Raw genomic sequence first — 22,167 nt, 5'->3', positions numbered from 1 at the left:
TTACAGACTCTTTATTTGATGAAACACTAACTCAGCTAATGTGCTAACGCTCTTTATGATCTATTAAACGTCTGAAAGAGTCAGAGCGAAACCACTCGAAATCGTCTGTGAAAAATATATGTATTTTATGAATGTCAAAAATCCTACAAAAGATAATATTTTACACATTTTTAAATGCGTTGTGGCTCTGTATTAATTTTCAACATCTTTGCGATTTTTTCTCCTAGAAAACAGACACGAGATTCAGTTTTGAACAAAATGTCAACTTTATACTTTGTACTTGAAATAATAAACTGTTTAATATGAAACCTTCTGAGAGACATCTATGACTCAGAAAGCCTAAGTTCTTTGTTCCAATGGGCTTTCCTCTAGCGCCATCCTCTGGACAAACCACATCTATGGTGAGGCCTCATTAAAAGTCATCAGTCGTCATCCCATTCGACTTTTCTGGATTTTTTTTTAAAAAAACAAAACAAAAAACAATCAAAGAAAAACTGAAAAAAAAGCTTGATGTCTCCTTTTCCCCCATGTGTACTAATTTGAAGTGGAGTTAACATTATTGAAATTGAAATTTCCATTAGCTACAATATTCCATTTTCAAACAAAGGTAAAAGTATTATTTGTATTGGTAATTATTATTATTATTATTATCAAGGTAACAAATTTAGAAGACTGTGGACTTATTTGTAGGTATCAGTCGATGTTTGTTACATATGTATCGCACTATGAGTCACAACAATATCATGTGTTATATTCGATGACGACGCATAATTAATATAGTTTGATAAGGGTTAAATAAACTGTGGAGCAAAAATAAAGATATCGGGGAATCAGTTATATATATGTGTTTTATTTGGAACTAGTGGGGAGATGTATACTTGGTAAAGAATTATTATTATTTGTAATAACTGATTGATTACAACTAACAAATCACCAACTATTTTGGTAATTTATTACTTGGATTAAATAATTTCTCAAGAAAAACAACTTATTATTTCTTGCTTTTTTTCTATTTCACAGCAAACTGCATATCTGTCGGTTGTGGAAAATTTTAAAGCAACTGATCGACATTCTTTTGCTATGTTTGGACATTTCATACACAGATTACACAGACTAATCGATAAGAAATAATAATAACCGCAGTCATTGGTGTGACGTTGTGAGAAAATCTTTTTTGTTGCCACAGGAGGCGATGACGCATCTGAGACTGTTCCGGAAAAGAGGAGGAGAAGAAGAAGACGTGGAAATGACGTCACATCAGGAAGTTATGGTTAGCGAAACAGCAGCGCGCCAAATTTGGGCCACAATGTGTGCAGTCACATCGTCAGACTTATGAAAAAAAATTGTCTAATCTTTGAGGATAACTGAACGTGGAGAAGGCTGCCGTGGGAAAAGGCTGTGCAGGTAAAATAAGCAAGTATTTCATGAAGTGCGTGTCAGTTACTCACCTTCGTCTTCTGTCTCCTTTATCATGACATTTAAACACACAGTTTGACAGATGAAACATTCAGCAGGCTGCTCCCATATACCAATGTCTGTGCTCATAAAAGCAGTACATATATGTAAATAATGCCCTGGAAAATGTTCTCCATTTTAGTGTTTTCCTGTCGGGCTGATTTTATACTGTGTCTCTTTCTTTAGCATGGCGGTGCCTTTTGTGCAGGACTGGGACCTGGTTCAGACTCTGGGAGAAGGAGCCTATGGAGAGTAAGAGTCCTCATTCATCATTTAAAATCTGTCATTTGTCACTGCAAGTGTCCTCTGGACATAATAATAACATGGGAGGAGTTGATGTGCCAGAAATGCTCATCTGATGAACAGAAAAATCAGTCACAGGAGACTAGAGCAGCACATTTCTGCAACTTGCTTTATTATTGATTAGAATTAATGTTGGAGAATCAGCAAAGCTGCATTCGAGTTCAAACACATCAAAACATACTAATCTGAGAGGTCGATTATATAAATATGCACATTGAAGGTCCTATGTTCTGCCCCTTTTTTGGAAAATAATCAAGACTGAAAGGTTAAAAAGCCACAAAGATGGTGAATTTTACCATTTTCTGTAAAACCAGGCTACACTCTGAATCACATATTTTGTTTTTTTATTTTGTGTGCATACTACAGCAGCCCTCACACAGTACCTACAGTTTTATGCACTGCTTATAGAACTGAGACATACTACTTCATGATAGTAGTGCTTTTAGTGTGAAATGAGCTGTCATTTGTCTGTGTGCTCTCAGCTGCTTAAGCTTGTTCATACTTGTGTGAGACACCATGACGAGACTGTGCAGAGCATTATGGGTCAGAAAAACATGCTGGCTTGCGTACTGCAAAATCCGGCCGGATGTAGTAGGACATTTGGGTGTTTTTGGTGATCTGCTTTTGACATGCTAAAGCTTGTTTGAGGCATTGTATACAGTACGATGGTATGGATATTAGAACGGACTCCTGAGCTACTGCTGTCCACGCCCCCTTCAGGAAGAAGACTCTCTCTGCTTCTGTGATTGAAAGTTGAAAGCAAATTGATGACCACATGTAAATGGCTCTGAAGTGACCGCTGGTTAGCCATTTTATTTTTTGTCGCATTTTTGCCTGCCGAAACTGAATATTATCGAAATGTGAGCGCTCTTCTTCATTTGCATTTTTCCCAAGACTCCAACAAATATGACACAAAGCTTACGTAGTTTCTGGAGTGATTGACAAAGTCCATTTTTCAACATGTGACACTTGAACTATTGGTTTTATCCTTGAGAAATGTGCGCTTATTTTTCCAGCTAACACAATAGTAACTTTAAGAAGATTCACACTCTGTTTTGCAACAAACTGTGTTTTCTATTTTGACATTTTAAATGCCTCACAAGACCTGCTGCCCATTGATTCATCCTCTCGCTCAGAGTGAGGCTGCTGGTGAACAGACAGACGGAGGAAGCAGTGGCAGTGAAGGTGATCGATACCTCGCAGGCTAAAGAGTGTGCTGAAAATGTCAAGAAGGAGGTTTGCATTCATAAGGTAGGCCCGTCACCTCGTGTAAAAATTGTGTGATCGAAAGTATAACAGAAATATTAATAGAGAAATAAGACCTCTTGTATAGGCTCCAGCACCCCCGCGACCCTAGTGAGGATAAAGCGGTGTATAGAGAATAGATGGATGGATGGGCCTCTTGTGCACTCTGAGGCCTCAGAGTCAAGCTGGTATCCCTTAAACAAACAAGAGTGGAGAGTTCACAGTTAATGCATGAGAAATGCAAAACAGCTCCATGTGTAGTAAATCCAGTCAGATATAAAACTTTATGTCACTTCTTACTGGCTAGAATGCATCAGTGTCAGTAATGCTTGTAGAATACATAACTGATATTCTAAAACTAAGTGACATTTTTATAATTAATTAAAAAAATGTATGCTGTTATTGAACAAAGAGTGCTGTGTAGGAATCTGGAACCGTGTTTGCTTACTTTACAAAATGTACTTTTATTTGGTAGATGCTCAACCACTCCAACATCGTGAGATTTTTTGGCCATCGGAAGGAAGGACCGACTGTTTACCTCTTCTTGGAGTATTGCAGCGGAGGAGAACTGTTTGACCGCATCGGTAACACAAACGACATTTTTATGACTAAGAAATTGGGTTGCAATACCGTTTCTTTGCTTCAGATTAGTAGATAGCAGATACTTGTCATTCAGATAACTGATAATTAATGTTACTTCACCAGCTTGGCTACTCTTGTAGTTCATGAAGTTAAAGTTAAAGTTGGGTTTGACTGTTGAAACATGGCCTCTGATGTTTTACTGTCTGTGTTCTCTTACTTTCATCTTAGAGCCTGATGTGGGAATGGCAGAGAAAGATGCTCATAAATTTTTCCAGCAGCTGATGGCAGCCGTGGTGAGTGAAGTAAATCTGTGTGTTGGTGTGATCTCCTTCCCCTGTCTCCGCTGTTATTCAGTTCTTACACCTTTTACAGGAATACCTCCACAGCGTCGGCATCACCCACAGGGACATAAAGCCGGAGAACATTTTGCTGGACGACAAAGGTGAGGAAATCTAATTTGAATCAAAGTTTTGAAAGAAAAACTTGTATTCATTATAACCATCATCTGCTGTTGCTCTGTACCTTTAGATAACCTGAAGCTGACAGATTTCGGCCTGGCCACCATGTTTCGGTTCAAAGGGCGTGAGCGCCTCCTGGGTCGACTCTGTGGAACTCTTCCATATGTGGCTCCGGAGCTTCTCAGCCACACAGAGTTCAAAGCTCAGCCTGCAGATATCTGGGCTTGTGGGATCGTCCTCACTGCCATGCTGGCTGGAGGTAAGATCGCAAAGTCTGTGGACAGCTGGACACAGTATCATACAGTGTTCTCCAGTTAAGTACAACAGCCCTATGAAGGTTAAAATGCTCTATTTTATGCTAAGACTATCAGAAAGTGTTAATTCAGCTCTGGACATTTGTATTGTGTGATATTGTCTTAAACTGTGACTGTTATTCATCAGTGCACTACTGCATCACTGCAGCCTACTGTCTCATGAAGCATTGCTTTATAAAGTGCAGTCTCAATTGTGTCTGGGTTAGTAGTTTAGGATTTTCCAATGACTGTACAGTTAAGAAACAGTTTGACACTTTACCTTTACTACAGTGTAGGCAGTAGGTGGTTTTGTTACTGTGATATTCCAGTCATGTAGAGTTTGGTTACAGTGACGGTCTCTGACAGTCTCAGTGGTTGTGCAACTGGATTAAGATGAAGGTTCTGTTTTTCAATGAAGGTTGACCAATGTGGGTTTTTCAATGGCTGATCCCTTTTATTTAGACTACAAAGCAACTGATAGTTGTACTGCCATTGTGTTATTGTTGTTTGCATCTGGTAAAATACAATGATTCCATTTTTAAAAAAGAGTTAAGAAATTGCTCCACTTAAATGAGTGTGTGCGTTGTCTTTGTCTGCTAACCCTCTTTTCAGCAAATTAATCAATTAAGTCTCACATGTCCCCATAGTGTCTCTCATTTTTTCAGCTCAAAATACTGCAAACATGGTTTGTTTCACCATGACTGTGTACCTCCTGGTTTTTAGATCTGTTCTAAACACACTGTTTTGCTCTTAAAAAAACAAAGAGCTCCTGCTGTTCCTGCCCCTTTCAGGAAGAGCAAAGCGTGTTGAACTCAATGACAGTTGGTTACTTAGGTGTTACATAGCATCGAGGTTAAATTCTTACTGGGTTGTAGAGCTGGGAGGCGAACTACTTGTGGGTGGGCTTTGGGAATGGCAGAAATCAAATCTTCGTACGTTCACAGCTTTAAATGCACACTTCCAAATGTAAAGCAACTACAAAACGAAATTAAAAGTGAGTTTCACCATGTGGGACCTTTGAATACAAATCATCGCAAATTAATATCTACAGATCAGTAAAAGAACATTTTAAAGACAAATTCATGAATGAAAAAAATCATTTTTAGTGCAATGAGGAAAATTCATCAGCAGTTAAAAGCTTCTCCTACCACTGGCTTGTATACACTACCATTCAATAGTTTGGGGTCACCCAGGCAATTTCATGTTTTCCATAAAAAATCACTCTTTTATTCAGGTGCTAACATAACTGCACAAGGGTTTTCTAATCATCAATTATCCTTTTAACACCATTAGCTAACACAATGTAGCATTAGAACACAGGATGATGGTTGCTGGAAATGTTCCTCTGTACCCCTATGGAGATATTCCATTAAAAATCAGCCGTCCACCAGTCATTTACCACATTAACAATAGCTAGACTGTATTTCTAATTAATTTAATGTTATCTTCATTGAAACAAAATGCTTTTCTTTCAAAATGAGGACATTTCTAAGTGACCCCAAACTTTTGAACAGTAGCGTATCTTCATCTAAAAGTAGTCTGTCTGTACAGCAGCTGCTTTAGCAATAAAGGTATTTATAATAAATGTAGTCTGCACAGAGCATCCATCACTATTTTTATTATGCGTTAATAATGTAATTATTGCATAACCAAAAAAACCTGGATCCCACTTGGTGCCACAACCATTGATAACATTCACAAATATTAGACATTTAAGGTTTTTGCAGGATTATACATGAGCACTAGACATGTTTTTTTGTAAAAAATACAACAGTTCTCATACACCTGACAACACCGACCATTTATAAACTTATATGCAGGATTATTGTACATGACTAGAAAAAATGAAATTGCCACCATCCTGACTTATTTTTCTCTCTGTGTCATCGAGCAGTGCAGCGTGTTTTTGATTTTTTTTTTAATCTTTGTGTTGCTGCTTCTGTGTTAGAGTTGCCGTGGGACCAGCCCACTGAGAGCTGTCAGGAGTATTCAGACTGGCTTCAAAAGAAAACATACCTACCTCCTTGGAAGAAAATCCAACCAATGCCTCTTCGTAAGTCCCAAATTATACAAATTTAAATACCACATTTTCTAAATTGCCTTTCTTCAATTCATATTCAACTCCTCTCCTCAGGTTTGTTGTCCAAATTGTTACTGGCCCGTCCAGATGCGCGCGTCACCATCGCAGACATACAGAAAGACCACTGGTTCACTCATGGCAAGTCCCAATATGAGCATAACAGACATGATATCATTTTGCTCTCTGGACTGATGTCTGTCACTCCTTCTCTGTAGGTGTAAAGCCACCACCAGGTTCTCTGGCTTCAGAACGGAACAAACTTCTTCGGTCTGATGGTGGAATCACATCCTGGGCCCAGAGGTCAGAGCTTTGTGTGTTTCAGATTGTTGCTTTTCTGTTTGTGTCCTGTAATCTCAAGACCATCTTCGCCTTTCCGTAGCGATGACAGGATGCAGTTTTCCAGCTCCCAGCCGGACCTAGCAGCTGGTGGCTTGGAAGCCATGTTAAATGGTCAAATCGAATGTCAAGTCAGCTTCTCCCAGCCCACCAAGCCTGAGCACATGTTACTGGGGAGTCAGTTTCTCGGCACACCGGGAGCCAGTCAGGTGATTCACATACTCAGCGCTGCCTCGGTTTCATCATGTGACTGCTGCTGTTATCAAACTGTCTTACTCTGGTTTAAACGCTTCTCAATGTCTTTCTGCACACAGTCACCGTGGCAGAGATTAGTGCGGAGAATGACGCGTTTCTTCACCACTGTGGATGCTGATGCCTCTTTATCATCCCTGAAAGACACCTGTGACGGCCTGGCACTTGGATTCAAACTCACCTGCAGCAAACAGGTACATCTGAGCTGAAGTAGACACAATTCAAAGAATTTTTATATGTATATATTTTTGACACTAATAGCTTAAGAATCCCCTGTTTCAACTCTTACACACACATGCAGATCATGATTTAGCCTCCTATAGCTGCTACAAAGTATCACAGAGTTCAGTTTAATGAAGCTCTCTCTGCCTTCTAGGTGACGGTGAGCACACTGGACAAACGCAATAACAAACTCATCTTCAAAGTCCATTTGCTAGATTTGAATCAGAGAGTGTTGCTGGACTTCAGACTGTCTAAGGTGAGTTTAAAATGGTGTATGCAGTGGTTCAAGCATGAATACCCATGGGTCATTACCAATGAACTCTGAAACAACCACTGTTACTCATAGATTGTTCTGATAAGCCACAAAAAACTCAATTTAAAAAGTAAAGAAGAAGCAAATGTGTGTCCAGGAGAACAATGGTTATTGTTAAATACTATAATGTCAATATGCAATTTTCTTAAAGCTTCTTAAGTTATAGCAGAGTGCGGGACTTTAACATTATATTCAAGCACTTGCCCAATGAGTTCACACAATGGCTGGTAAACCCAGTGCAGTTTTAAGTCAGAGTCTCACTGTTGGCGATGCATTTTACATTAACCAGCAGTGGTTTGTTGAACAATGTTGAAGTACAGATCAACCACAGTTACAGAGTTGACCACAGTAACCAGGAATAAGGTGGAAAAACCTAGGAAGCATCCAAGAAAAAGTTCTGATAAGAAAGAAACTTTGTTTCCAATTTGTAAAAGAAAATGGTCAACCATGAGGCATGCGTCATAAGCATGTGTTAATGGTGCTTATGTAAATAATTTCACTGGGAGAAATGAGAGACAAATGTTTGGCACTGCAGGATTTCAAACTGGCTGAATGCAGCTCATAGAGCCAAGTAAGGTACTTTTAAATGTTGTTTCACCCCAAAAACTGCACTCCCTCAGTCACAGCAGTCTAATTTGAACATACAGACCTGACAAACATTGTTTTATGTCAGAAGCTGTTTTTTTTTCCTAAGTATTAGACCTCTGACACACATTCTCTAATCCAGTGGTAGTCGGCTAGTTGGACTACTTTTGGCTGTGTGTTTGCCAACATGTTAACAGATAGAGGCAAAAGCATCAAGTTATGCCCTGCTAAAACTGAATTTATGCATAGTATATAAAACTAAGCTGAATCATGTGACACACTGCAATAACCTGCAGAATTTGCTCCATATTGAGAAGATCAAGCAGCAACCTGTGTAAATGAAAGTAAGCTTCTTATCAGTCATTTAAATTAGCTTCTGGTGGTCATTGTAACACCTAAATCACCAGATGTGTCCAATAAATGACTGAATGTAGGAAAGTTGACCTAGAATTGAACTTTCATGATATTCTAATCATTTGAGATGTATTTGTACATACGTATCTTACAGCTCTTGCTTCATATTTAAAGCATTTTGGTTTAAAGTCCACCTGCACCCGAACTGAAAGGCAGCGGCAGAAAAGGTCTGAGAGCACTTAACTCATCGTGTGAGGGTGTGTTGACGTGTCTGTGTGTTTCCAGGGTGACGGTTTGGAGTTCAAACGTCTCTTTGTGAAGATTAAACAGAAGCTCGGCGACATCGTCAGCACTCAGAAGATTTTGCTTCCCATTACTTGAGCAGCCTCCACAAACTGTGGACATCGGAGAGGCACTACCTGTACATATTTAGCTGTTCTGTTGGTATTTTAAATGTATTCTGCTGTCTTCTTGAATTGCCTGAATGTAGACTCTTGTTTTCTTGTGAGAACTGGTTAGGAGAGCGGGCAAAACTCGGGTCATGTTTTCATTTCACTTTGTTTTAGTTTGTGGTTAGAATGCATTAGGGTAGATGAAGTTAGGAACAAAAGTGCGTTGTGTGTGCGCGCGTTGTTGTCTGTTTTTATACCGTTGAGAAGACTGATGTGTTCGGATTATGTCTGACATGATGCATTCTTGAATAAATTATTAAAAGACCAGCATTGTATTATAAATGTGATGAATGGGGATGACCACTGACTGAAAAGATTCATTTTGGTGTTGGAAATGTGGCAAACAGTTTTTTTTTTTTGTCACTTTCATGCAAATCTAAAAGCCTCTCATTTGAAAATATATAACAAAGAGGCAGAGGGTTCTCCAAAAAACACCATTTGCCCGATCAGTATAAGTGTATATCATTTAATCTACAGTAGAAATCAAAGGTTCTTTCATGTCAATGCTTCAAATGAGTGTATGACAAAGTATTGTAGTAAAGCATGAAGTACTGTAGAGGCTTGGGACTGTAACTGTAGCTGAGATGAGGGTCTAAATAACAGGCTACACTCAGTGAAGGTGCAAACTGTCTACGGCCTACAAAAACAATTCCAGGTTAAATTACAAATGAAAGTTTCCGATGTTTGACTATGAGCCTGTAGCCTTGACTGTGATGGTGACGCTGACGGGCTCGTCGTCCTCTCCGGCGGGAGGGGCTTGGCTGGTGGTGGGGGCGGAGGGAGTGGCACTTGGGGGTGAGGTGGTGAGGGGTGAGGCTGCCCGGGGTAAAGCCAGGGCTGGAGCTGGAAGAGAGCGACACCGAGGTTGAGAATCAAGCAGAAGAGCAGCGAGACTGCTGAGATGAAACCAACAGAGTCTAATTTGTAGACCATGACAAGTTGTTTTGATCATTAAGTAAAATACTACATTGTTCTTTTGTGTTTTTGTTTCATTTTTTAAAAAAAATATTTTGTCTTGTTTTTGTTGTATTTTGTTTGCCTGACTTTTGTCATTTGTCTCATGTTTTTGTCCCTTTTTTCTCATCTTTTGTGTTTGTCTCACACGTGTTTTTTTGTCTTATTTTTGTCATTTAGTTTTTTTCTTGCTTGTGTTGTTTGTCTACTTTTTTGTCCAACTTTTCATCTCTTTTCGTTTTTTGTCATTTGTTGCATTTTTTTTGTCATTTTGTGTCTCGTTTTTGTCACATTTTGTCTTGTTCTTTGTCTGACTTTTGTCATTTTGATTATAAAGTAAAATATATTATTCAGTTCCAGATACCTGTGATGAAATGTTTTGTTCCTTCGTAGACACTCTGTGATCTGGAAGTCGTAATGTGTGAATGATAAACTGAGGCATAATGTTGAAATTGAACTTAATTTTCTAAAGAAATTTCAGGTAGTTCATAATGTATTGTAAAAAGAAAAAGATAATTCCTTAAATGTCAACATTTAAGGAAAAAAATGTAGAGTTGTGGTTATTCATAGGTTTCATGCTGTGATTTTACTAGTCCGATCAACTTGAGATCAAATTGGGCCAAATGCGGCACCTGAACTAAAATTAATTTGAAACCCCTGCTTTAGAAGGATAGAGATCACCCCCACAGGTTTGCTTATTTTGTCTAATTAGAGCTTTTTCCAGGACTCTACCTCCTAAGTTAAGTCGTGGTCATATTACATTTAATAACCTTTTCAGTGCAACTGGTCCCAAAAAAGGTCCCTAAAAATATCATGTCATGTATCTATTGCTGCTAAAGAACAATCTGAGGAATATGTTAAAGAACCATAATCAGTAAATAACAGTGAGGGTAAAGCATCACTAGGGTATTTACGTTTTATGACGCGCTACACTTCTACTCCACTGTCACAGAAATACATGTGAAGTACATTTTTTATCCTCTTACATCTGCCTGTTTAGATTTCAACATTTGGTTCAGTTGAATTCTTTGGCTCAGCCTATGGTACAGACATTACTACTTGACACAAAGATTGGATTGAAAACCAAGTCCTGAACTATTTTGATGTAGAGTATTCGGGCATATTAATGTACAGTGCCATCATGAAACAAACAACAAATATAATAGAAAGCTTTTGTTTTCTGGGGGGAGGTTTGTTGGTCAGTGAAACCTTCAAATTTAAAGAAATCAAGAAGTCCTAATAATGATGGCCAAATGACAGTACACTGTATCATATTACTGTAAAAATACTGTCAAATTCTTACAGTGGTGTGATGTTTTTTTAAAAAATTTTAAAATGAAAAATTTAAAAACGAAAACTAAAAGCTGCTTTTAATACTGACATTGAACAAAAGTGAACAAAAATGTTCACAGAATGCTTCACAAATTACTGGTTAGAGTGTCTTAATGGAGGCAGCTAAAAATATAATAAATAGCTAAATTGATGCCCTGAGATATTCATTTTTTCACTCTTTCTTTCTTTCTTTCTTTCTTTCTTTCTTTCTTTCTCCCTTTATTTTACCCTCAGTTGATTTAGCTACTGGTAGCCATAAAAGTAAATTATATTGCTAACTCTGTAAAAATATAATAAGTTATTGGCAAGCATGGCATTTTTAAAAATGAAATTATGTTACAATGTAGGAATCCGAACGTATGTGCTTCATCTTTAGGTTTTCATGACTTTGGGTTTCATGCGCCTTCATCTTGCCTGGACTGGACGATCCACCAATCTCCTCGATTCCTCCCTCTGACCCGCCGTCATCTTCTGGGAGGTTGATGTTTTCCCTCGACTGGCTGTGTTGCCTGGAAACACCAGAGTAAGAAATGTCACGCACGTACGTATAATTAGTTGTCAACAACATTACAAACTGGAGAAAGTTTCATTCCGGGTTTTAAACTTGGACAAACAGACTGATACTCACGAGCCGAACAACAAGTCATGTAATCCTGCGGGAGGAAACGCAGAGCATCAGTGCTGCATAATGTCAAACACTTCCAGCAGGATGTGGTGTGCTTGTGTGTGCGACTCACGAGGATTGTTGTTGCGATTGCGGATTATGTACACGAGCAGCAGCATCGTTAGAATGGCTGCAAAGAGCATCCCACCTATAGCTGCTCCAACCACGGCAGGATATATATTGAAGCGAGGTTCCGCTGCAACACATCACAGTTACACATTGCAAAAAATCTGACCAAACGCAGATGTCACACAAGTGGTTCCCGACCCATGGCAGTGCTGCTCTCGTAGCATTTTAATCAGGAGCTTTGACATCAAAGCCAAACTTGTTGCAGTGACTTCAGATATGGATTAATAGATGCATCGACTGCACATGGGTTGAAAACCACAGGCACCATCCTGCACTGACACCTGATCTACAAGCCTTTCTACACCATCAACAATCATCTTTCTTCATTGCAACAGTCCAGTCCGACAATAAATGACACGATTATCACAAAGAATTCACAAGAAGAAGCACACAGGGCCAGTTTGAGGGAAGGAGGTCAGGAGGAGGGAAGGATAAGGAGGTGAAGTGGAAGTGAGTGTGAAACAATGAGGTATATGTCAGTGTTTGCGTGTGTTTTTTGGTTGTGTGTGTCTTTCACCTAAGTGGATAACAAAAGAAAGGAAAAACAAAAATGTTAGACTGTCATCAAAGTCATTGCAACTCCATCAAAGCATGACACTGACATCAACAATGCTTGTATATCATGTAACTTACCTGCCACCTCTGAAATTTTTCATTATTGTCTGTTTTATAGCTTGTTAGTTTCACAGTGCATTCCTAACTGAAGCCCTGTCTTTCCCCAATTCTTTACCAAAAGTTTCCTCACTCTGTTCACTTACTATACCTGGGGTTTTTGCTGCAGAGGGGTGTCCGATGGTGCGATGGTTAACAGGCCTGATGCGGAACTCGTAGGTACCAGTCCAGGTCAGGTTTCCTACTGTATGACTCATCACACGTGGGTCCTGGATGATATCACGGTACCAGACTGGATAACTGATCCTCTCCTCCATCTGCTCCTTTGAACCATTGTTGCTTCCTCTCCGTCCAGGTCGGTCTGACACCCATCGGTGCTCCAGCCAGAAACCCGTCCAGCCTCTTTCTTCCTCGCTCTCCATCTTCCACTCCACGTCCACCTCGTTACGGTATCGGCTGTTGTACGCCACTCTGACCACAGTTGCATTGGGCGGCATGGGGTGTCCTGGTGCAGAGACAAAGGAAATAGAAATACACCTTCCAGCATGACCTCTTTAAGTCAATCCACTTTGATTCAGACTGACATATCTCACCAGTGAACACTGTGCAGACATTTGTGCTGCCCAGAGGATGAATCCGGCTTAGATTTTTCCTCTAGTGCCAGCGTGAGGTTGAAATTTGAGGTTTTGAGTGAAATATCTTAACAGCTATTGAATAAGTGAAGATTCAATTTGACTTTCACATGTCATTCTTCATGAATAATTTTGAATTTTCCTCTATCACCAAATACAAACAAAACTAACGAAGTAATCAGACTTAGTTGTGCTTTGTATGCGACATTATTTGGCTGAACAGTGCCTGAATATATTATTATAAAACTGCTATATACTTATTAACCATGTTGCCAGGAAAAATGATAAATTGATTGATGCCACTTGGACTTTTATGCAATAAACTGGAGGTAGCAGTCAGTTTGTTTGAGCATAAACATAATGATTAGCTCACAAATTACTTGTTAACTAATTAAGTTTACTGGGTACACTGTATATAAAAACAGGAATTGCAAATAGGTAATATTATAAGGAAGAAAATCTTAAATTTACTAAAATAAAATTAAAAACTCACATATTCCCTCTCATTTATTTTCTGCCTAGATCAGAAAGTGTGTCCCTGATCAACCTGTAAAAGTTTTAAAATGTGTATAATATGGGATATTTGAAGGAGTTTTAGTCAATAAAAATACAACAAGCCGTGGTGTGTCTCTGTGTGATCCTCATATTATGTGTTACTTAGAATTGGGAGTCTGGCTGCAGAGACTACACAAAGAACAGAAGAAAAAACACCATTTAAAAAAATTCTCTCAAAAATGTATTCCTTTATTATCTAAATAAATATTCAATGTTTTTTCTCAAAAATTAGGGATTTTTTATTGTATATGCACCACTATGCCACTATTTTTTTCTTGTATATAACCACTATAAATCCTAAATCTATGAATTTAGGATTTTTTAAGTGTTTTTCTCCAGTTACCACCCATCCAGCCTATGCCTTTCATATGCTTGAAACATACTGTATGTAATAGACTCTTGTGTTCTGGAGTCTCCACTTGTTGCCTGTAAAGAATATGAGAAGCCATTACTCCATGCCAATTAACAGTCCAATACTTATACTCCAGTGAAACCCAACTACTTGACATCTTTACTTGTCACTAATGGGGTTATCTGTCCTCCCCATTTTTCCGCCTCTATGCTCAGTTAAACTAAGTACCTGCTGACTGGAGCTTCATGTATATGTATACATATAGACATAGATGTTAAAATAAAGCAGTTTCTTACTCTTGACCACTAAAGTGACATTGATTTCAGTTCCTCCCACTGCGTTGGACGTGGTGCACCTGTACTCGCCGCTGTCTTGAACCTGCTCCGTGTCTCTTACAGTCAGATTGACCCATGTGGATGTTCGCAGCAGCCTGTACTTGAAGGTGTCTCGGACACTGAGGCCCTGATTGTTGAACCAGGTGATTTCATTTGCAGGAAGGTAGTTGTCTCTCAGATTGCAGGTGAGCTGCACATCGCTGCCCTCGTACACAGACACGATTCTGCGCTGTGTTAACAACACTGGGGCTTCTACAGGTGACAGTGTAGAAAAACTGAATCAGTTAACAGTTCATATGTGTCTATTTACTGCTTGTTTACAGTGTGCACCAACCCAGCGTGAGCCTGCAGGTCTTGGTTTGATTCAGGAGAGGGTGCTTGGCGTGACAGGTGTAGGGTTTTCCTCTAGCAGCGGTGCCATAACGGAGGATCAGGATGTTGGAGTTTTCGCCTGCACCTTTGCCCCCAGGGCCCTCCCACCACACCAAGGCTTTCGGGGCCCCTCCATCCCAGGAGCAGGTCAGCATCAGATATTGCTTGTCGTTAATCACATATGCAACACACACTGGCTCTGCAGGGGGAATGTCTGATGAATTAGAAGGACAGGATCAGATAACAGCGAGCATGCAACCTGTGTGTCTAAATTTTTTTATTGTTGTTTGTTGGGATTTCTGCACTCACACGAGCGTGTTCTGCACTCTGCGGTTTGTTTTAGGGCAATATGGGAGCCCGTGCATGTAAACGAGCTAGAAGTCCGGCCTCCAGAGGGCAGCAAGATGACAGTGCTGGTGAGTTGCTGCCTTGTGTTGGCCTGCTCTTGTCCTACATCTATCAGATCTCCAGTCCAGCGTACAGAAGGTGAGGGAAACCCACCAGACCAGGAACAGAGCAGCCTCAGAGAGGTGTGATTCAGAGCCGGCTCCGCAGAGCAGGACGGGGAGCCATCAGGCGGGTCTGTGGGGATAAAATGCAGAGTAACAGGGCAGTGATATGCAAAGAGGAGAGTACATGAGGTCATCAGGACCAGGGAAAGTTCCTGTGTGGCTGCAGTATTAAGCATGTGAGGTATGAATCATTTGAAGGAGAAATGTCTTTTTATTTTATCATTAGGTATCTTTTTACTTCTAGTCTTTTTGTCATGTGACGGAGCACAAATAGAAGTTTTTTGTTTTTTTTTAATGTAAAAACAACAAATGCATAGTCAAACAGGAGAGTGAATGACAAGCACCGAGCCAACCAACGCTTGTCATGGCTGTGAAATCACAGCAAAGTACCTGCCAGAGAGTCCCATCAACTTCCCCGATGGTCCGAGCAGGAGATTAGGTCTGCAGCACCTCCATACTCTGCAATGTGTGCGTGTGTTGCTGTGTGTGTATGTATGAGTGCACATGTTTTTGCCAGCTGTTGCATCTACTTTGAAGTCTTAGTGAGAATCAAGATATGATGTACTGAGTAGCATCAGAAGAAAACAGAATAGATTGTAAACACTGAAAACAAGAGAAGTTTGCTTGAAAGTGATCAAGCAGCTGTAGATTCATGAAGATGGAAATGAAGAGCGATAAAGCTTCTCATAGATTTCTACTGACAATGTCAAAAATGTGTAATTTCAGCACCAAGACAGAGGAACGGAGTCAGGGACGAGTACAGGAGCTGACAGAGAATGGACAACAACACGGTCAGAGGTCAGAGATCACTCACAGTAGACAGTCAGGCTGATGGTTTTTCTGGAACGCGTGTTGAGGTAGGTGTTATGTGCCAAGCAGGTGTATTCGCCAGTGTGTATACGAAGGATGTTGGTGATGTTGTAATTTGGTCCAGTGAAGACTTGGGACCTGTTGTAGAACCAGACGTACTGACTGGGCGGATGGGACTGGGCTTGACAGAGCAAAAAAACGGTGTCTCTCTCCAGGGCTGAGTAGCCCCGTCCAGTTACGCTGTTTGGAGTCACTTGTATCTGAGGAACATCGGGGCCGACTGAGGAAAAAGAGCAGGAGCCCATTTAAAAGACGAAGGAGACAAATATGTTACGTGACAGCAGAACAAACTTGTTTTAGTCTGTTACAACAGATCAGACAGTCAAACACTGAATGACATTATATAAATATAGGGTTTTTTAGTGTCTAGTTACACTATTAAACAGTAAACCTGATTGACATCTGTAGAATACGGTAATGAAATTTTAAGTAAATTACAAATGTAAAACTGCAAATATATGTGGCTGCTATCGGGGCTGACTGAAAATTTGCTGAAAAAAATGCAAATTTTTAACATGGTTTAACTGTAATTTTTTAAAAAATAATTTACTATTATTTGACAAATGTTCTTCATTTTGTTCAATTACAAATAATAACTAGTAAAATCAGAAATAAAATCACTATTATATGTTACCCCTAAAAAAAACAACAACTCTACGACCGGTTTAAAAAGAATCTATATTTTTACAACTTCCAATTATTTTGGGGAGTAATTCTTGCAACTATTTTTGCCACTTTTGCAGCATCTGAACAGCATTGGTTCTGGCATGTGGATTTCTCCAATATTACAACTTTCCATTGCGTAACATAGACTAGTTTTACGGTGTTTGAGCTTTTTGAGTCTTAGATGAGCTTAGTTGAGTGTTGAGGGGAGGGTGGAGAAAGAGCTGGGGCCTTCATATATCTGCACATTCTGGAGTTAACAACTGTGTGGTCATCTCTAAGCCCATAGAAGGCAGGGAGGGATTATTACTATTATAATCAGGAGGGAAAGACCATCCAGTGATCTGCTAATACTCACAAATGGTTTCCAACTTCACCCAACTGGAGCTCTCGCTGTTGACGGCGTTGCTGGCCACACAGCGGTACCGGCCGGTGTGGTTGCGGTTGACATTGGTCACATTGATGGCGCTGCTGTTGCCCTGTGCAAAGTCTGTGATGTCGCCAAAGCTGGATTCATGCTGCCACTTGTACACGATGGGTCCAGTCCCATTTTCCAGATTGCACCGCATGTGCACTGTAGACCCCTCCACTGGAGACACATCACTTATGGAGAGTTCAGGGTTACGAATGGGCACTGCGGTCAAGGTAAAGTCACACATGTAGAAATATTTACTGTTTCAAATGCAGGTTAAGAATAGGGTCAGGAAATAAAACGGTCATCCTGCATTGTTCTACAACTGTCGTGTCTGTAAAGGTTTGGTCAATGCTAGATGTGAAGGGGAAAAAGGACTCAAAATTTTTCCAGTATTTCCTCCCATATTTTCCTATATATTCTGCTCTAGTTTCGACACTGATTTGGATATGTTAAATACAGGATAACAACAAAATGTCACACAAATGCTGTTTTGTGAAAAGCTGAAATAGCACCCATCACATTTTTCATGTTTTTCATTTTGTACAGATTAAAGCAGCCATGTGATTTTGGAAAAAACTGCACCTTGTTGAAACTCCAAATTTTGAACCCACTAGTCAAAGAAGATTTTTGATTATTGAGCTTTAAAAGGGTGGGTTGTTATACTTTTTGCCGTTAGACAGATACCTACCAGAGTGGCAAAGAAGCATCTTTCCCCAAATGAAAAACTGCCCTAATGAGCAGACCAGTGAGCTTCTACACCAGGGCCTGATGTATCTGTACTCTGTCATTAAATGGAAGTAACTGGTTGCATTTGCAGCAGCTTCTGTTTTAGCACCTGAGTTGCAGTGAATTCACGTTTTTTTCTCTTATTTTTGGACCTAATGTCTTCTATAGCACAAAAATAGTCTTTCAAATGGTTCTGCTATGAAGAGTTGCACAGTTCTGTGTGATGATGTTGTTAAAATGGAGCATTGTTCGGTCTACATCCATAAATCTTGACCAAACACTAAATTTGCTGGATGCTTTCTTCATTGTTGAAGTTTAGAACAGCAAAAAATATTTTATCTTATTGCAAATATATCAGTTTTGGCACATAAATACACATATATGTTGTTCAAAAAGTCAAAAGAAATAGCAGTTTAGAAATGGTCTATTTTGTACATATGGCAGTCCAAATTCTTTAGCAACTACATTTCAAGGATCGTTATCAAAAACGAGCGTTGATTTTACATGTAAAAACATATACTCCCTGGACACTTTATTAGGTACACCTTGCTAGTAAAAGGTTAGACCCCTTTTTGCCTTCAGAACTATCTCAATTCTACTTTCAACAAGGTGTTGGACACATTCCTCAGAGATTTTGGTCCATATTGGCATGATAGCATCACACAGTTGCTGCAGATTTGGCAGCTGCACATCCATGATGTGAATCTCCCATTCCACCACATCACAAAGGTTCTGTTGGATTTAGATCTGGTGACTGTGGAGGCTGTTGGAGTACACTGAACTTATTGTCCTGGTCAAGAAACCAGTTTGAGATGATTTGAGCTTTGTGACATGGTGCATTATCTTGTTGGAAGTAACCATCAGAAGGTGGTCCACTGTGGTCATAAAGGGAAAGACATGGTTAGCAACAATACTCAGATAAGCTGTGGCATTTAAATGATGCTCAGTTGGTACCAAGGGGCCCAGAATGTGCCAAGAAAATATCCCCCACACCATGACACCACCACCAGCCTGAACCGTTGCTACAAGGTAGGATGGGTCCATGCTTTCATGTCGTTTAGGCCAAATTCTGACCATCTGAATGTCGAAGCTGAATTCAAGACTCATCAGACCAGGCAACGTTTTTCCAATCTTCTGTTGTCCAATTTTGGTGAACCTGTGCCAGCTGTAGCCTCAGTTTCCTGTTCTTAGCTGACAGGAGTGGCACCCGGTGTGGTCTTCTGCAGCTATAGCCCATCCTCTTCAAGGCTGGACGTGTTGTGCATTCAGAGATGGTATTGTGGTATTTGAGTTACCGTTCTATCATTTCAAACCAGTTGGCCCATTCTCCTCAGACCTCTCACATCAATAAGGCATTTTGGTCCACATAACTACCATTCACTGGATATGTTCAAAGTCACTTAAATCCCCTTTCTTCCCCATTCTGATGCTCGTTTTGAACTTTAGGAAGCTGTCTTGACCACGTCTATATGCCTGAATGCATTTAATTGCAACCATGTGATTGACTAGTTAGCTATTTGTGTTAACAAGTAATTGAACAGATGTACCTAATAAAGTAGACGGAGAGTGTAAAGTGTACCAACCAACATATGTGGGTAGTTCCTAGATTTTTTTAATCTGACAGCTATCAGCTTCAGTGTAAAGGGTTTCTTGGATACATGTAGGTGTTTCTCCATCAAGGAGCGACAGTGGAGAGTATAAGAGAAAGTAGGAGGCCCCTGCTGTGCCGGCCTCCTAACTGCCTGAATGAGGAAAGTAATTCTGAGTGCAGTAGGCCTTACCTCGGACAACGAGGTGCACGTTGTAGAAAATGAGTTCCGGCTCCGGTTCTTTGTCATACGTGGCCTGGCAGACGAACAAGCCATGTGCAGCCACGTTCAGTCTCTCAATGCTCACAGATGCACTGTTTGAAATGACCGACAGCTGTCCGAGTGTCTGGGACAGAGCAGTGACCCTCGGTCCTTTCCCGATATCATATGCCACAGCTATTACTTTGTCGGTGCTGGGCCTTTTGAAGATCCATATGTAATGGTCAGGTAGGGTGGAACCGCACTCCAGGATCACCGCTCTGTTCACCACCCCATACACTCTGCTGTCCTTGTAAACCACCTGCCCTATTTGGTTGATCTTCGTGGCTGGAGGAGGGAGAGGATACACACAGACAGACAAGCATGCAAATGTGAGTGTGTGAAGGAAAAAGAGATGATGGTGTCATGTGCCCTGCCAGTGTTCAGTTTCAGGATTGATTGCACTGTAAGTTTCACAGGAAATGTAATATTTTAATAACAATTTCCAAAACAGATACTCAGTCACTTTAGCTTCTGCAGCAATAAGTTGATCAACCACCTTTTGCTTCCATGGCTGTTCTCTCTGTCACTGAGCATATCCCACTGTCATTTTCATTCACATGCAACTGAAAACCTCCCTCTTAAACTAATTTTCAGAGTTTAAAATTACAATTTGCATGGATTTAGGGCTTAAACATCCATCCATCCTATGCATACATAACTCTGTATATTGTTAAACTGCAGTACAGCCAAAAGCCAAAAGAAAAATTAATATTAAGCCACTAAAGAGCTTTTCTGGTTTGCTTCATGTTTTTTAAGTATAAAGAAGCACTATAATATATTCACATAGCCTCAAATATCAAGTATCTGCCGTGCTCTACTTCAAATATTACACGTTTTACAACATAAATGCAAATCATAGAACATTTTTTCACTAAATTCTTATTCGTCGACTATTCACATGATGTTATATTGACGCTGAGCCCTTACCGTTTGCCGTAAAAGCAGCCAGACTGGTAGTTAGATATATAAAGGCCAGCCCTAACAGTTGGGCCACCATGGTATCATGATGATCCTGAGTCCAACAACTTCTTTACTTGAAAACAGCAGCAACAACAAAGAGGAATAGAAATCAAAAATGTAAAGCTTTTAAGCTCCAAAATTGACCTGTCTCTGCTCTCCCTCATGTGCCAGAGGTTGCGTCTTTCTGCCTTTCTAATCCACAAGTTACTTGGAGAATCCAGCTGTAGGCACTGACTTTATTAGACTGAGAGTAGGAAGGAATGGAGGGTCACTAAACTGATTTGGGTTCAATTATTCATGCGTTTTTCCTTTCTCTCTATCCCTCTATCCCTCTTTCTTTCTCCTGCGGGGTTAGAATAGCACGGCGATACTCAGCTCATCTATTATAGATGAATAGGTGGACGGATTAGCCTTCCACACAAACACATGCACTAGTGCATCCACCTGCACATTAACTAATAACGTCAACGTTGTATTAAATGAAGCTGACCCTCAGTCTTAACGTGAATATTCTTCTCTGTAGGACTTTGACATTAATCTCCAGAGAAAATAGCATCAATTGAAAATCTCACAGAGGTTTTGCTTTTATTGAAGTTATTTTTCACGTTCACAGTGTTTTTTTTTTTTTTTGTTTTGTTTTTTTTACCCTGTTCAAACTGCGGTGTTGTGCAACAAAAGTGGGAAGGCGGGTGAGGGCTTAATGCAGATGTAAACAGTGATCTCTCCAGCATCCTCACAGAGGACACACTCGAAATTGAGGGATTAAAAGGGATTTATATCTTCTTGGATTTTCTTTGCCCTTTGTTTCAGTGTCAGCTTAAGGGCAAAAATGCCTTATTCACTATACAAACAAAAGTTTCAAAATGATTTAGGAGGTAGCAAATCCAGCAAAAATCATCCATTTATGCGGTGATAGTAAAATGTGACTATATTAAATCGTTTGCAGTCATTTTTGGAAGAGTTGTAAAATAAAAAAGGCTGCAAATTCTAATTATAAAGGTTATGAGAGGGCCAAAGGGGCAGCATAAACTCTACTGATGGGATCCAGATTAAAATAGATTTAGAGGTCTGGCGTCTCTCAGTTATGCTATTTCCTCACAACATGCTGTTAGCTCAGCATCTCAGCATGTCAACACTGTAAGATGTAAAGCACCTTTTAGTCCTGCACATGCATGCAAACTCTGCAAATTATCCTTATTTAGTTTCTTTCAATTTTTTTTTAATGTGGCTGACAAGTTTACACAGGAGACAGAGGAGGAGGGACCATTTAGTGGAAGCATGAGTATGTAACGGGAGATGGTTGT

At 40.0% G+C, this 22,167-nt stretch overlaps 2 protein-coding genes across 2 annotated transcripts; one reads left to right on the top strand and one right to left on the bottom strand.

The window, feature by feature from the left end:
• The first annotated feature begins 1,239 nt into the window (after positions 1–1,239).
• chek1 (checkpoint kinase 1) lies at positions 1,240–9,197 on the top strand. The gene is made up of 14 exons (XM_022216367.2): positions 1,240–1,404; positions 1,642–1,707; positions 2,895–3,009; positions 3,479–3,587; positions 3,814–3,878; positions 3,958–4,027; positions 4,114–4,302; positions 6,285–6,389; positions 6,471–6,554; positions 6,632–6,716; positions 6,796–6,961; positions 7,067–7,198; positions 7,381–7,482; positions 8,764–9,197. Exons 2-14 carry the CDS (start codon positions 1,643–1,645, stop codon positions 8,857–8,859), a joined length of 1,383 nt encoding a protein of 460 aa, XP_022072059.2. The 5' UTR covers positions 1,240–1,404; position 1,642; the 3' UTR covers positions 8,860–9,197.
• Positions 9,198–9,550: 353 nt separating this feature from the next.
• LOC110966879 (V-set and immunoglobulin domain-containing protein 10-like 2) lies at positions 9,551–21,294 on the bottom strand. The gene is made up of 12 exons (XM_022216368.2): positions 20,831–21,294; positions 19,835–20,188; positions 17,271–17,546; positions 16,194–16,469; positions 15,177–15,449; positions 14,830–15,081; positions 14,457–14,747; positions 12,773–13,126; positions 11,954–12,076; positions 11,845–11,869; positions 11,631–11,725; positions 9,551–9,773 (listed from the first exon to the last, which is right to left on the bottom strand). The coding sequence occupies exons 1-12, from the start codon at positions 20,898–20,900 to the stop codon at positions 9,619–9,621; spliced, it is 2,544 nt and encodes an 847-aa protein (XP_022072060.2). The 5' UTR covers positions 20,901–21,294; the 3' UTR covers positions 9,551–9,618.
• Positions 21,295–22,167: the final 873 nt, after the last annotated feature.

This window comes from Acanthochromis polyacanthus, chromosome 17 (genome assembly GCF_021347895.1).
Source record: "Acanthochromis polyacanthus isolate Apoly-LR-REF ecotype Palm Island chromosome 17, KAUST_Apoly_ChrSc, whole genome shotgun sequence".
NCBI classification, from domain to species: domain Eukaryota; kingdom Metazoa; phylum Chordata; class Actinopteri; family Pomacentridae; genus Acanthochromis; species Acanthochromis polyacanthus.
Note: the sequence above shows the minus strand (reverse complement) of the source record. Positions and strands in the feature narration are given on the sequence as shown.

What these genes read in the sequence shown, in the direction of transcription:
- chek1 (XM_022216367.2), top strand. Translation starts at nt 1,643, where the DNA reads ATGGCGGTGCCTTTTGTGCAGGACTGGGACCTGGTTCAGACTCTGGGA. An exon ending in AGAACTGTTTGACCGCATCG is followed by an intron (nt 3,588 to 3,813) that starts GTAACACAAACG and finishes CTTTCATCTTAG; the next exon opens with AGCCTGATGTGGGAATGGCA. An exon ending in AACTCACCTGCAGCAAACAG is followed by an intron (nt 7,199 to 7,380) that starts GTACATCTGAGC and finishes TCTGCCTTCTAG; the next exon opens with GTGACGGTGAGCACACTGGA.
- LOC110966879 (XM_022216368.2), bottom strand. Translation starts at nt 20,900, where the DNA reads ATGGTGGCCCAACTGTTAGGGCTGGCCTTTATATATCTAACTACCAGT. An exon ending in GACCTGCAGGCTCACGCTGG is followed by an intron (nt 14,748 to 14,829) that starts GTTGGTGCACAC and finishes TGTCACCTGTAG; the next exon opens with AAGCCCCAGTGTTGTTAACA. An exon ending in CAATCGCAACAACAATCCTC is followed by an intron (nt 11,870 to 11,953) that starts GTGAGTCGCACA and finishes TTCCTCCCGCAG; the next exon opens with GATTACATGACTTGTTGTTC.